The sequence below is a fragment of the Tursiops truncatus genome, chromosome 13, assembly GCF_011762595.2.
Source record: "Tursiops truncatus isolate mTurTru1 chromosome 13, mTurTru1.mat.Y, whole genome shotgun sequence".
Classification (NCBI taxonomy): Eukaryota; Metazoa; Chordata; class Mammalia; order Artiodactyla; family Delphinidae; genus Tursiops; species Tursiops truncatus.
In genome coordinates, this window is record NC_047046.1 from 11,876,977 (window position 1) to 11,892,859 (window position 15,883).

Consider the following 15,883-nt stretch of genomic DNA (forward strand, 5'->3'; position numbering starts at 1 on the left):
AAGGAAAACACTTGTGTTCCTTGCGGAGCTGGAGGAGGACCCCGAGCTCCCTCCCTCCATCCTCCAGTGGCCTCGCCGTGCCGCCTCTTCCTGTTTCCTCCTCCGACTTCTATAAACGTCTGTCTTTTCTTCCCCCCGCTCAAAAATGCACTCAGAACGGGTGATAGGAGGGTCTCTGGATAAAAGATGCTGCAGACATCAGCTTTAATGAGAATATCCGTGTGCCTCTCTGCCAACAGAGAACTTGGAGTACAACGTGGAGCCTCAGGAGATCTCACACCCTGACGTCGGACGCTATTTCTCCGAGTTCACGGGCACTCACTACATCCCGAACACAGAGCTAGAAATCCGGTACCCAGAGGATCTGGAGTCTGTCTATGAAACGGTGCAGAATATTTACAGTGCAAAGAAAGAGAATGTGGAGTAAAGTCTAGGGGGACATTGTACCTTTGCTGCTGCTGCTATTTTCCAAGAGAACAGGATTCCGGACGGAGATGTCTCCACGGATCCCTCTGGATTCACACCACCGGGAAAGCCACTTAACAAGTAGTGCTGATTGCCTCCTACTAAGTTTAAATCACGTGTGCTCTCCTCCAGCTGCAAAGACAATGTTGCTCTCCGCCTACACTAGTGATTCATTGAAAGGCACTGTGTTCAGTGGCATGGCTTGTATGCTTGTCCTGTGGTGACAGTTCGTGACATGCTGTCTTCATGACGTCTCACAGTCGACACTCTTATAACCGTTCTTTTTCTTCACTTCCCATTGTGTCTGTCTACATCGTCTCAGAACGTTTCATTTGCTGGACAGATGGGGTTGTCCGTTTGCAGTCATTTCTCTCTGATTTCTCTGTGGAATATGTGCACTCCTCAGTCAGGATCATCTGTCTTTTTACCCTGAATTTAGTGCCGATCCAGGGCTGAAGCTCTAGGTGATCTTGGCAGCATCTTAGCTCTGGAGTCGTTAACAAACTAATGGTAATCAGAAGCATTGGAATTTATTTTTTTCTAATTCTTGAAACAGATTTCAGGCATTTATCCTTTTCTTTATTTGAATTGAGAGAATGACACAGTTTTGCCTTCCGGATTCGTCTCTTGGATTTACGCTCATATCTCTACGAATTATTAGTTTTCTATTTTATTACATAAAATTCTTTGAGAAAATGCATAATTAATAATAGCCTTTGTGAATGGGGTTTTCCACATTCATCTGCTCTTCCTCCCTTTAAAATAAGTGGGGTTTTTTAAAAAATCTACTCCAGTATTGTAAGTAGATCTTAAATCAGTGATGAGTTTTCTTTGTAGTAGGAAGTACAATCTGCTGTTAAAATGTCTGCTTTTAGAAACCGTACTCCGTGGTCTCCAAAGGCCTGAAAATGAGGTTTCACTTTTATAACCAGAAAAAAGAAGAGATAATGAAACTTAGAAATTAAAAAGGAAAGGGGAGTTTTCGTGCTCCCTGTCCTTCCTTAGAATCACTTCAGGACCTTTTTGAATGTGGCGGGGTAGAAATAAACGGAATATTTCCAATTTTAAGAGCGTGTGCCCTGTGGGAAAGGAGACGTGAGTGTGGCCCGTGTTCTCGAGTTACCGTTGCTGTGAAAGCACCGGGAGGAAGTCTGTGCTCAAGCCGCTGGGGAGTCCGGCTGCATAGCCAGGCTCTGCTGGCACCTGTCCTTTCCATGTTCGTGGTACCTGAGCGTGAAGGTACCGAGTCTTAACTCGGCTCCGGACTCCCACCGTTCTCGACCTGTCCCTTCTCCAGCGGGCTGACCTTGTAGTTAACCAGTAGCAGCTAACTTCTGGAGTTAGGACCTAGTTACTTTACTCTAAGTTTAAAAGATTCCAGTTGCTCTAGTGAATGAGACTTTCGGGGGCTGTGATCCAGCCACGCCTCGCTGCCTGTCTGACCATTTGCATGCAGTATTGTCACACCATGTTTGATGACTGCCTCTCGTTTACCCTTTGGAAACCCTGGGTTGACCAAGGTTTGGGGAAGCCACCTGAGACCACTTACTAGCAAGTGACAGCTATTGAGCAGTTATGGGAAAGAGATGGGGATTTGGCTAGCCAGCCCCCATCTGCTCCGGTCCAGGACCCGTGTTCCTCATCTGTCCAATCCAAAGTCAGATGATCTGGACTTGCATTTGAAATTGTGACCACTCACAACACCCGGCCCGTCTGAGGCTGGGGGGTTTACACTACTCTCATTTAAAGGTGAAAGTTAGATGCTGTGGCATTAATATTAATGAGCTGCATTACTAAGAATCCGTGGCGCATGCTGAGAGTTACAATTGTTGGTTTTCTGGTTTGATTTCCTTTTTTCTTAGAGTAACATCGAAGCCAAGAAAGACGGTTTTACCTTTACTGACCCCCTGTAAATATGTATCTAGACTGTTTCTAAAAGTGTTTCTTCATGAATGCTTCATTTGGCTCCAGGAAGCCTGTGTCACCTGTGTGAGTTGGTCTTTGGGCACTTTATATTTTTCTAAAAATGTGTTTTGGATCCTGTACTCTAATAAATCATAAGTTTCTTTTTAAAATTTTTCGAAACGTTATCTCCACTTTAAAAACCCCTGTTATAAAAGTAGAACTTTCACAATGTTGAAATATTAAATATTTGGATATAGTAACTTCTTTTCTCTTCAAATGAATGCCAAGAATTTTTTGTACAATGATTAATAAATGGAACTTATCCAGAGAAACCACACAAATGGCCTGCCGGGTTTCGTTCCAGAACAGAAAGCCCAGCCGTGACAACAGCAGAATCTCTCTCAGTTCTCATTCTGATTGAAATATGCAAAAATTGGCTCTACTGAATTTCTCTTTACATCAGTGAGCGGACAGAGCACCTTTATATTATGATTTCCCTGCCAAACGTTAATTTTTCGAGCTGGCTAGTCATCTTGAGAGTGTCCGGTTGTAACGCAAAGATTGCAGCCTTTTGATTATGTCGAGTTACGTGTTGTAAAGTGAGAGTTGCAGTGAGAGTTGGTGTGTCGTTAATGCTGACCCGATAGCTGCACGCACGCGGCGTTTTCCACAGCGTCCCGCTGAGCGCCGCTCCCCAGCGCTGTCACACGTGTGCTGTCACACACGACACGGAAAGGGATGGTCACAGCTGAGCCGTCACCAGTTTCGTGCACTGCGGTGTTTCTCAGAGCCTTTCACATGCTGTTGTACTTTGTGACTTTCCAGGAGGGGAGTGTAGTGGTGTCTTCCCAACTTCTAAGGCCCTAGAACTTTCCTCCCCCAGCACACCTGCATGTGCACAGCATCCCCGAGGCCCAGGGTTTGCAGAGCTGCTTTGGGAAACAGTCTCAGCGAGACGTCAGTTATGCCCAAACCTAGTCCGCGTCACCAGCAGACCAGTCTTGCGAAGCGTCTCATTTGAAAACATGATCCATCTAATCGGATTTTGAAAGGCTGGCTTCGTGGTGTCTCTGTCCGAGCCTCGTAATAGCTCTCCGTCAGAAGTGCGTTTACATTGCAAAGTCATGTTATTTCAAAAACCAGCATCAATACTCTTGCTCAATCAGTTTTACATTTTCTAATATCCACTTAAAGTCTCGTTCTACGTTTAAAACGTCTGAGTCTTTCTTAAGGTATTAAACCGAGTCACGCTTTCATGTCCTGGACTCTCATCCGCTACCACCAGGCCCCTTTGCTGTAAAGGGGGGGACATGTCTTTCCCTTCGTTCACGTTCCAAGGGAGTGAAGTTGGATTGCCAGCAGTCTTTTCATGCTAAAGCGTCTTGTGGCCATAATAATCAAGCTGTAGCTCTTCATGGTTTTTGTTTGATTTTTGGAGGGAAGGAGAGACTGTTCACCTAGAAGGAATGCAGAATTTGGCTCTGTGACAGTCTGGTTTTGGAGACATTAACAGCTGTACTGCAGGTATTACCTTGCGTTGCGTGCTCACTTTAAGCCAGGCACCAGCCTCAACTGCTTATAATCCTCACGGCAACCCTGCAAGACGCGGGCCGGGCGGTGAATGTGTTTGCAGGCCGTGTAAGGTCTCTGTCACGTATTCTTCTTCGGTTTGAAAAATGTAAAAAACATTCTTAGCTAGAGGGCTGTGAAGAAACAGTCCACAGGCTGGATGGGGCCGGCTGGCCCGTGGGCTGCAGTCCGCTGACCCCTGCTGAGGTGTAGGCCCGCCTAGTTCCCTGAGCGGACTGCTCGCAGGTGGGGAGCCTGGCTGTGAACCCAGGGACCTGACCTCTGAGCCCCAGCTCCCCGCACCCAGACTGCCGACAACCTCAGCAACTACCTCGCAAGTGTCTTTACCCTTTGCCTGGCTGCAACCTTAACTTCTCGCGTTTCAGTTCTGAAAATTTATAGAGTCTTGGGAGAAAAGAACATTCCTTTGGTGACTAAAACTTATGTGCAATTACAGAAGAAATGTATTACGGCCATTTAGCAATGATTGTATTAGGGTAATGTTAGTTCTGTAATAAATAGACCCGAAAATGTATGATGTCTTGAACACAGAAGAATTTTCTTGTTCACGTAACACAGGGCAGGGGAGTGGGCTGGCGGGCGGCCCTCATGCAGTCACCTGGAGACCCAGGCCCAGCGGGTGTGGCTTCCCAGAGCACCGTGGGCCACCTGCTGTGCAGCAGGAGGGCGGGAGCGTGGAGGGACATGTCTGGAGGGCTCTGGGGCTGGGGGCAGCGCTCCCCACTTCCCCTCACCTTCCTCCAGGGAGGCCAGGGTGGAGGAGAGGGGGCAGAGGGGGTCAGGCGGTGTGCCTTTCTCCTGCAGGGCACGCTCCCTCCCAGGGAGCCAGCGTCTGAAGTCAGGCTGGCGGGGCTTCCAGGCACCAGGCTGTGGGCAGCTCAGTCCAGAAACGTCTTGCTGGCTCCTGCCACAGCACGACCACCAGCAGCGGGGGTCCCTGCAGGCCACGCTGCCACCGCAACCGGTTCTCCCCGCAACAGATAGCCTTGGCGGGTCGGGGGGGCGTGGAGACCTCACAGGGGTGAGCCGCACCCGTAGGTACTTCTGCCTCAGTAGCCGGAACTGAAGTCACCGGCTCGCACCCTAACTCCAGAGGAGGCTGGGCGGTGGCCTCCTGTGTGCCAGGTGGGGAAAGTGGAAGGTTTGGGGTCCCCGCCTTGTCTGTGCCTCTCACCCACTTCCTGCCCAGCTGGGCCGTCCTCCCCATCAGTCCATAATCCCCCTCCCAGTTCCCACTCACTGGTGAGGCAGGGAAATGCAATGAAAACTCCCACTTGGAAAAAGAACGAGACACACAGTAGGCCCTGGGCGCTGGCTGATGAAATACTGCGGGGCAGGTGGGCGTCGTGAAGCCGCCTCCCTGTGGGGCATGGGGGAGGTTGAGTGTGCTCTGTGGGAGGGACTCCCTTGTCCACTGCTCCTCGCCCCCCATCCGGCCCTCTAGGGCCCGTTCTGGCCGCCTCACAAGTGGGTGCTGCGGGTGCACCCTCCCTGCAAGCTGTGTAGCTTTCACAGCGCCAATCCAAGACTTTGTTTCGTTTTTCAAGCTTCTGATCCCTCTGGCAACAATTCCCTCAAAAACTTAGCAGGCTACTACCTGCACAGGTAATCATACCCAGAGTTCTTTTCCGGAACTCCCAAGTCCACTTTATTTCCTAGCTTCTCTGCCCGGTGCGTGTCCCTTCCTGACCTAGTGGCGGCCGCCTGACTCTGCTATTAGTCAAAGCCAAGTCTCGCTGTTGAACGGCCAAGTGTCTAAGGGGCCTTCGTTGCTCAAACTATTTCCATCCTTGTCTCTTGCTGTGGTGTCCAGAAGCAGTGCCTTTCCCAACTTAGGAAGCCTGGCATTTCTGACTCTGCTGTTTTAGTTCTAAACCAGCACGTTTTTGCCTGAGCGTCCGTCTCTCAGGTATCTTGTTATCAGCTGCTGCAAAGAGCAGCCAGTACCCTGTATTCTGTATCTTTGACAGCTTCTAGACTCGCTACGGTGCCCGAGGCTCACCTTGCAAATTATAAGCAGCAATTTAACCAAGTATAACCCCAGACACCCTTCAACCTCCTAGCCACCCGCCTGCTAAGCTGACACCGTAGAGTTTAGGGTTTGTCACAGCAGTTCTTGCAGGGGTGGTTGTTTCGTTTTGGGGGTTTTTTTTGGTTTGGTTTTTAAGTTCAAAGTGGGCTGATTTTTCCATAGGAAGCGCCATTTCCTGTTTCGCTGTGCAAAAAACAAACAAAACAAAAACTGGGGACAGTGATGTCAGTGTCTTCTGGGGAGTAGAAGGAGCTAAAGCAGGTTGTTTCCTGAACTTAGGAAAAGAAGTTGTACAGAATAAAGAAAAATGTGGAGGGGAGAACCAGTTCGTTCTAGACTCCTTGTGTGGTTAGATCGAACTTCCATCTACTTCTCTTAAAATGACAGAATTCTTTTTTTTTTTTTTTTGAGAGAAGTAGAAAAGAATAGCTTTATTGCTTTGCCAGGCAAAGGGGGCCACAGTGGGCTCCTGCCCCAAAACACTATGTGAAAATGACAGAATTCTTAATGGAAATGTTCTTGTTGAATCTGGGGAAAATTAAGAGAGCACTTTGAATGAGAGTTTTGAGTTTCTCCTATTTCTAGAACACCATCTTCTCAGGGTTGTGGAAATCTTTCATAATCTACCGTCACAATGTGCTGATGGTCTGTCCTGGCTGTTCCCGTGCAGAAGGCTTTTCCCACAGTATCTTTTACCTGTCTCCACCCCGGTCCTTCTCAGCCTTTTTTCCAGTAACACCCCCCCCCCCACTCCAGGACCCTTTTAAGATAATTTTTTCCTAAGAGCCCTCACCCCATGAAATTGTTTTGATCTTTTTTTTAATTGAGGTGAAATTCATAGAACATAAAATTCATCATTTTAAAGTGTACAGTCAGTGGCATTTAGCGCGTTCACAATACTGGGCAACCACCGCCTTTATCTAGATGAAAACGTTTTACTGCCCCCAAATAAAACTCTGTCCCCATGAAGCAGGAAGCAGTCGCTCCTCATTTCAAGCCTCCCCCCACCCCCGTCCCAGTCTGCTTTCTGTCTCTATGGGTTTGTCTATTCTAGACATTTCATGTAAAGGGAATCATACAATATATGGCATTTGGGGACTGGCTGCTTTCACTTAGCATCATGTTTTCAAGGTCCATTCACTTTGTAGTATGAATCAGTACCTAATTCCTTTCTATGGCCAAGTAATAATTTATGCATAGACCACATTTCGTTTATCCTTTCAGCTGCTGATGGACATTTGCGTTGTGTTCACCTTTTAGCACTTGTGAGTAGAGGTGCTGCGAACTGCCGTGAAATTTTAATACCTCACTGTATATCCCCTGAGGCATTGTATGTGTATCTGTGCCTTACGTATCAAAAGAGCAATCGTTTTTTCACTCCCCCCAGCAATTAGTTTTGCCCCGCTGAGAATTCAAGCCGCACCTGGGAGGCAGCTTTGGAAAGAGATGCTGTCTTTTCCTTCCTACTGGTTGACCACTGCTGTCCTATCTTGGAGTGTCTTTTAACGTGCCCACGTTTGTGCCAGGAGCTGTAGTGAATACATAAGTACACTTTTGTCACCTGCAGGTGCTAAAATGTTATTCCAAAGACCTGTTTAGATGGGTGTTGCTTTGTCTTCCCTTAATTGACTTGACCCCAGAATCTCCTAGAACCTGTTCCTTTAAAGAAAAAAAAAAACTGATTAGAGAGTTACTTACCTCTTAATAAAAGTAGGATTTTTTTTTAAGTGTGGTTATAAGACTTTCTGGGTAGTGGCTACCTTCGTATGAAACCGTTTCCACAGAGAATTTGAAAGCTAACAGACCCCTTAAGAATCAGCTGCTAGAGCCCTGGTTCCTGTTATTTTACAAAGAGAAATAATGAGGCTCATCGAGGTTAAAGTGACTTGATCTGGCATGGGTCTCAGAGCAGAGACTAGAGCCTGAGCCTTTGGACTTGACTTCAGAAAATATCTTGCCAATAATATCATCCCTCATTATTTGGGATTTAGAACGTTATTTCTTCACCGACTGTGCTGTGACAACCACCTGACCACCTTCAGCCACTCTGTTTCACTCACATTGACTTTGTTGAGGGAAAATGAGGACGTGTTATCCCTCCCCATCCCAGCAGTTTGCACTCTTGAAGTTTGGGGAAACCCTATTCCAAGGCTGCAAAGACTTTTAATTTATTTATTTTATTTATTTATTTTTGCCTGTGTTGGGTCTTCGTTGGCACGCGCGGGCTTTTCGTAGCTGCAGTGAGCAGGGGCTGCTCTTCATTGAGGTGTGTGGGCTTCTCATTGCGGTGGCTTCTCTTGTTGCGGAGCACAGGCTCTAGGCGCGTGGGCTTCATTCGTTGCAGCATGTGGGCTCAGTAGTTGTGGCTCACAGGCTTAGTTGCTCCACAGCATGTGGGATCTTCCCGGGCCAGGGGTCGAACCCGTGTCACCTGCATTGGCAGGTGGATTCTTAACCACTGTGCCACCAGGGAAGCCCGAAGGCTGCAAAGACTTTTTAAAAGAAGTTGCTTTTCCCTCCTCTAGCTTTATTGAGGTATAATCGGTATATATTAAAAACTGCGTATAGGGCTTCCCTGGTGGCGCAGTGGTTAAGAATCCACCTGCCAATGCAGGGGACACGGGTTCAAGCCCTGGTCCGGGAAGGTCCCACATGCCACGGAGCAACTAAGCCCATGCGCCACAACTACTGAGCCTGCGCTCTAGAGCCCACGAGCCACAACTACTGAGCCTGCGTGCTGCCACTACTGAAACCTGCGTGCCTAGAGCCTGTGCTCCACAACAAGAGAAGACAACGCAATGAGAAGCCCGTGCACCACAATGAAGAGTAGCCCCTGCTCACCGCAACTAGAGAAAGCCCGCGTGCAGCAGTGAAGACCCAGTGCAGCCAAAAGTAAATAAATAAATAAAAACTGCGTATAATTCATGTGTACAACTTGGTGAGTTTGGATATATGCATAGACTTGTGTTCCCCTCACCACAATCCAGGTGATAAATGTATCCATTTCCAAAAGTTTCCCTGTGTCCTTTTGGGGTTTTAGGTTTTTGTTCCCCAAAACGTCAGCTTTGCTCATATGCGTGTTACTGAACCACGCTCGGGTCCACTCGCCCGCGCAGTAAAGCCCATCTACAGACAGCAGGTTGTGGTGAAGGAAAGTGCAGTGTTTATTTGTAGGCACCAAGCAAGGACTTCAGGACAGCTAATGCCCCCAAACCCCAAACTCTCTGATGGGGTTCAGGAAACTATTTATAAAGGCCAGGTGATGGAGGGGCGTCCCAGGGTCTGTGATCAGCTCATGCACAATTCTCTGATTGGGTGATGGTGAGGTAATGGGGCGATGTCACAGGAGTTTTAACTATCAGTCCTTAGGCTCCAGGAGACCTGGGGGCTCCGTGCTCATGGTCATCAAGTAGTTGACATCTTCCATCGGGTGGGAGTTTTAGCATCTGTAAAACAGCTCAGGGAATGTGCATCAGATACTGTTATCCAGGTACTTCCGAGAGGAGCTTCAGCAGAGGAGATGGGGGAGGGGTCTGACCCGGGAAGGCCCCATAGCGTCCTGCTCGGTTACACACGTTTGAATCCAGTTGGGCAGGTTGTCTGTTAGCACCTGGGGCTGAGGTGCTCCATCCTGGCGAATCCGTTCACCCTCTGCTTTCAGGACCTGGAGCTCATAATATGGAAAACGTAGTCAGCCAAGACTTAGACCCAAACGGGACTGTCCTCTCAAGCCTTGGATAGCCCAGTTCCATGTGTGGGTGATTGACACCCGAGGCGGCCATAGGTGTAATGTCATGGCTCTTTAGCCCCAGGTGTGAGCAGGAGCTCGTGCGCCCCAGGCTGGCTGGCATCTTCCGTTCCGTTGTGCAACAAGGCAGATTTTCCTTCCACTTTCAGGGAGACCTTACGAGGTCAGTGTTCACACCTGCTCCTGTCTGGGTTCACAGGGGCTGACACAGAAGAGGCAGACAAATGCTTCTAGAATGTTAGATGGAGTCACTGCACCTTCCTGTGATAGGACACGCTCCCAAAAAGCACAAACATTCCACACTGGGTCAGAGCTCACACTCTGCTGAGCCTTTATTCTCTGCTAGTCCTGGGGGTATTAGGAATATTCCCAGTTTTACACGGGGAAACTAAGGCTCAGAGAAGTTGAGTAGCTTGCCCAAGATGACACAGCTACGAAGGAACAGGGCCCAGATCCCAGCCCATCTCTGCCTGACTCCAAGCTGCTCTTTATAGCCGCTATAGACTGACTGTTGGCATGTCACCCCCCCCACCCCTGCCCCTACAATTCATGTGTTGAAACCTAACCCCCAGGTGATGGTATTAGGAGGTGGGGCCTTTGGGAGGTGATTAGGTCATGAGGGTGGAGCCTTCGTGATAGGATTAGTGCCCTTATAAAAGAGACCTCAGACTGTTCCCTCACCCCCTCCATCATGTGAGGACACAGCAAGAAGCTGGCTACCTACAAACCAGGACACATGCCCTTCAGCAGACACCAGATCTGCCAGCACCAGATCTTGGCCTTCCCAGCCTCCAGAACAGTGAGAAATATGCATTTGTTGTTTAAGCCACCCAGTCTGCGGTGTTTTTGCTAAAGCAGCCCAAACTAAGATAACAAGTCTCCTGGTGGAGTTTACCTCCTTATCCTCCTGGAGACAGAATAAGGCACCCCTCCCATTAAGATGTTGACAGTTTTCAGTGACGTTGCTTGTGAGAAAGTTTCAGTGAGAACACGTGGGTGGAGGTAGTGAAAGTCAGAAGGGTAGACTCAGGGCACACGCTCTCTGACCTCCTGGCAAAGCATGATTTCTTTGTGTGCTCATCGTCCTTTTCCCTTTCCAGGGATTAGCAGCTGCCAGCCAGAGATGTTCAGAGGACCACCTGTTGAGTCCTTGGTTTCTCAGGATGGTGACTCGGTCACACGTTTATGTGGGTGTGTTATTTATCAATGGCTTCATTTCCTCCATGTGTGTTAAGTCTTCCACCTAACTTTTCTCTTAATTAGAAAGCGTCCAAGCACCATTTATCATTTGTTGCTTATTCTACTTCGGTTTTGCCCTCTGCTTGGAGCTGGGGGGCGGGGGTGGAAGGGGGGACAGAGGGCTGGTTCCAGGGCTGAGATGCATATTCTGATGTGTGGAGCTGCAGTTCCCCCGCTAGGAGCCCCGTAGGAGGGGAGGCGGAAATCTCCTTCCCAGTAGCATAGTCATGTGGTAATAGAGACAAACAGATGGTTCTGGGGTGAGGGGGCTGGGGCAAATGTTCTGTAGTTTCCTCTGGGAGTGACAGACTCTGCTAAGTGTCACTGTCTGGGCAAGGTCCATTCAGCATGTCACCGCCGGTCAGGCTGCACAGCTCCCCAAAACCAGCTGCATCACTAGCCTTAAGAGCTCATTAGGCTCCGGCACCGTGTGACCTGCCAGGAGGAGACGCAGAATGGGCGCACGCAGAGAGCCAGAATAGAGCGGCCGCCGCGCAAGATGGCCCAGGGATCCTGCCAGCTGGCTGCGCGCCCCAGGCTCGGCTGTCCCCTCCAAGGAACTCGTGTCCCATTTGGGAAAGAGAGAGAGAGGTAATTTTCCATTTTCCTCCCCCGGGTGACTCAGAAGAAAGCAAAATCCATTCCCAGCTTGTTTTACTACTACTGTCATTTCTCTTGCTGAGCAGCACAGATTGAAGGCTGGGGGAGATTAGTCCACACCCACTGCACCTCCTGATCCGGAGATCTTTCTGCGATCAGCTCTCTCTCCACCTGCAGAAGCCTTGCATCTGCGGGGGACCTGCTTGTTTGCCTGGAGACGCTGCCTCGCTGTCATCGTTTTATTTTAAATGGAAGTGCCCCTCCCCCTCGGTGGCCCAGGGATGGGTGGGGTTCAGACGGCTGGGATTCGGCCATACATTGCTGCCTTGTGGAATGTGCCACAAATCCACCAGAACAGAACAGGCTGGGAAAGTCACAGGAGAGAGGCTGTGTCTTCCGACACGCTCTCTTTGGGATAGTGTTTGCTGAACAAACCTGGTCTTCCTTGGCTCCAGTAAGTGACTCAGAGAACAAGGACATGGTTCCTCGCCTGCACAGACCAGGACAGGCTATGCCTCCCTTGGGCCTAGAACCATCCAGGTCTCGGGAACGCCCTGCCATCTCCCCATCGGTGGCAGTGTCAGGCCAAAGAGGAGACAGTAGACTCATGGGTGAATCAGAGGGGTCTTAGGAGGGAAATCGGCTGTGTGGCCTCCCACCCTGTGCTGGGGAAGTGTCCGGAGGGAAACGGGGACCCCCCGCCTTGGGAGGGGTCTGCTGAATCCCGAAATTGAATGAAGGGCTCACCACCCCTTCATTTACTCCTCATGTTTCATCCACCACCAGGTCCTGCAGAGGGTACCTGGGTGCATCCCCGCTGCCACCACCCTGGTCCAGGCCCCTGCTGCCTCCTGCCTTGAAAGTTCAGCTGCGTCCAAGGTGATCTTTCTAAAGTACGTATCCCTTCCAGTTAATCCCTTGCTTGATGGGAGTTGCAAGGATAAAGCCGCACTCCTGAGGGCAGCTTTCCGCCCTCTAGCACACAGACTCTGCGTCAGCCCCGGAGCACAGGCTCCCTCATTTCTCCACACACGCCCACCTCTGGGCCACCGCATGGGCTGTTCCCTCTGCAGGGACACCCTACCTCCCACATGGCGGCCATGCCCTCGGCAGCTTCAACCTCCTCACTTCCGCCAGCCTGATCCCGCTCCCTTAGCATCTTAAGCTTCACCCTATCAGAGCACTTGCCGCTTGGGACGTTCATTTCTTGCCTGTGTCCCCCAGAACACTTCGAGCAACTTAAGGGCGGATTCAGGGGCTGGATCTCCGTGATGTGTGTACTTCCTGCACCTAGCGTGGCGCCTGGCATTTGCCAAACGCAATGGAAAGTGTCCTCAGGCAGCACTGGGTAGAAGAAATAATTTTAGAAGGAAAAGAACTAGCCATCCAGTTCCAGAGCTGACCCCCAAACTTCCAACATACAGACTCTAGTCATGGGTGTATCTATTGTTTTCTCTTTTTTGTGCATGTCATCTTCCCAGCCAGAGTATTGCCAACCTGAGAGCAGACCCCCCTCTGTCTTTTAAATAGTGGGGCTTATCACGGTAAGGACGAGACAGAAAAACTTTTTCTATAAAGAGCCAGATAGTAAATATTTTGGGCTTTTCAGGCCAGTCTCTGTTGCAACTCCTCAGCTCTGCATACTGAATACTATCAAAAGACATTGCAGCCATGAGGGGAAGTCCCAAAGAATGATAGAAATGCCAGCCCAGACTCCAACTTTGCTGAGCTTCTGTGCCAACCTTGGAAATGCTCATCTCCAACTTCTGGATAAAAGGGAGAGGACCTGTCTGTGATATTTACAACAAGCATTCTTCACTCACAGTCTAACAGATCCTAAATAACCTAAATAATGCTGTATTATTGCATTATCATATAAATAAATGCTCATTAGCACAAAGAGAAGGCAGCTTAATACGTTTCCTCCTGCTGTGGCTTCCCAGTCTTCCCTGTTCGCTTTCCAACCAAATGTGCAGAATCCTTGAGGAGAAGTTTTGTGGTAAAAACCTAGACTCCAGGGAGCCGGGGGTCTGAGGAACCCCAGCTGGGGAGCGTCATCTGTCTCCTCACATCCATCTTAGAGAAGCCCATGTGCTGTCTTCTGCATTTTAGACCCAAGAACTAGCTGGACACAGTACAGCATGAGTGAGGGGTGAAATGGCAGAAGCTTCTTGCACAAGAACAGTCAGGGAAGAAAACTCCAGTGTTGCCTTGACATTGGCCCTCTGGCCGGCATGCACACATGGCCCATCTCGTTGCCTCTTGCAGCCTCCCAGTACGGTGGCTCTGATTATCCCCATCCTGCAGCAGGGGCTTGTGCTCTGAACCCACCAACGGCTGTGCTCTGAATCCTTCATTGCCTTTCAGTTCACTCCAAATTCAACAGAGAGCATCTCACATGCCTACAAGCCACAGCTGCGGGCACCAGCAGCACAGAGCATCTTCAGTTGCCCCACCTTCGTGGAGAAAGCAAACCCCGAGAGTCAGGTGCTTCTGGTGAGGCTGCCTGGAGCAATAACGACCAAGCTTTGGTTGTCCGCAGTAAATGGGGAAGGGGCAGTCCCCGTTGTTGCCATCAGTATTTCTTGAGCACCTACTATGTGCACAGCCCTAGGCTGGGAGGATGGAGGCCATAAAAGGCACCCGGGCTATGAGGCCATGTCAGGATTTGAGCAGTATAACACAACCATCTCTCCCACACACTGCGAGCCCACCGTGGGCCAGCCCTGCCTGCACGTCTCTCTGACCCTCACGGCAACCCTGCAGGGTAAGTGCCCTTGTGTTATTCTTGTGCTGGAGCCAGGGGAATTAAGGTCCAAAGGACAGTGATAACTAGCGAAGGCCACACAGCTGACGATGGTAATGCCTGGCCTCTGTGTGTCTAGTGCAGCGGGTGTCAAAGTCTGGTCCCCGGTCCCCCAGCATCAGCATCACCTGGGAACTCATTAGAAATGCAGGATCTTGGGCCCCAGACCCGCTGAATCAGGACCTCTGGGGAGGAGCCCACGATCTGTATTTGAACAAGTCCTCCAGGCTTCAAATTTGGGAACCACTGAGTCGTGAGGTATTTTATGTATAAATGGTTTGAAGGCTGTAAAGCACTTACTCGTCAGCAGGGGGTTTTTTTGGTGCCTGAAAGGGCTTTTTGTGTAAGATTATTCAGGGAACTCTGTTGCTTTTTTCCAGTTAATGTTCTATCTATGACAAGTACAGATTTGAAACACCAGTTCTTAAGATTTTGTGTAGAATTTTTGAATCTTACCATTTTGCTTATAAATTGACTATATTTTACAATAACTTTTGTTTTTGTAAAAAACCAGTTAAATTCCCTTAGGTATTTTAAGTGCACCAATGCATTTAATAAATTTGATTTCTCCTTAAGCACTTTTCAAAACCTTCCCAAGTGTACCATAAATTCTCATACATCTACAAAGTTGAACTTTTAAATATGGCAAGTCTTGGGGCTTCCCTGGTGGCACAGTGGTTGAGAGTCCGCCTGCCGATGCAGGGGACACAGGTTCGTGCCCCGGTCTGGGAACATCCCATATGCCGCTGAGGGATGAGCCCGTGAGCCGTGGCCGCTGAGCCTGCGCGTCCGGGGCCTGTGCTCCGCAACGGGAGAGGCCACAACAGTGAGAGGCCCGCGTACCGCAAAAAAAAGAAAAAAAAGAAAATATGGCAAGTCTTAACTTCACAGTAGCATACTGTTTGCAGACGCAGTAAAATTCTCTTATAACTTTCAAGGTAAAGATCTATCCAGTACAGCAACGTGAATGCACTTGTACTCAACGGTGCATTTGAAACTGGTTAGAGATGGTCAGTTTTAATGTTATGTGTCTTTTACCAAAATTGGAAAAATAATGTGGCAGTAACTGATTACCCAGTTCATATAAAATGGAATCACGAAGCCTTTCTCTCAGATGATTTCAAATTCTTGCAAACGTTTCAAAGGCTTAAAACAAACTATACGTGGATTACTTTCCAATATGATACAGGATCAAAACAGATAAAAACACATAACTTTGCTTTACTTCATCATCTCTGTACTAAATACTAACTCCTCTGGGGTGAGAATTGTGCCACCCTAGCAAGCCTGTGCTCCCCCACCCCCAAGTGCAGAATGCTGCAAAGTGCTCTCTGGCCAGGAATTGATGTTTCCAGGGACCTCAGCTGAACCCTAGTTGTAGTCACTCTGCTGACGGAAGATTCCAAGTCCCCTTCACCCCCAACACTGGGTAGTGGTCTCAAAGCCCAGATTCCCTGGGTCTGATGACAAATATCCTAATCCGCCCCCAATTTGAATC

The 15,883-nt window shown here is 49.2% G+C and overlaps 1 protein-coding gene across 17 annotated transcripts in view; it reads left to right on the plus strand.

Annotated features, from left to right (window-relative positions):
- The window catches only part of FBXO21 (F-box protein 21), a 58,927-nt gene that overhangs the window by 34,344 nt on the left and 8,700 nt on the right, over positions 1-15,883 (plus strand). For 5 of the 17 annotated variants that reach the window (XM_073790106.1, XM_073790107.1, XM_004315044.4 and 2 more), the window contains one exon: positions 240-7,494. The exons of 1 other annotated variant lie outside the window; for it this stretch is intronic. In XM_073790106.1, the coding sequence (XP_073646207.1) occupies positions 240-427 (188 nt within the window). In that variant the 3' untranslated portion in view covers positions 428-7,494. Of the gene's footprint in view, positions 1-155; positions 7,495-10,840; positions 10,932-11,316; positions 12,473-13,188; position 15,883 lie in introns of those variants that run through there. 11 more of the 17 variants (XR_012325183.1, XR_012325182.1, XR_012325181.1 and 8 more) reach the window with 8 other exon arrangements.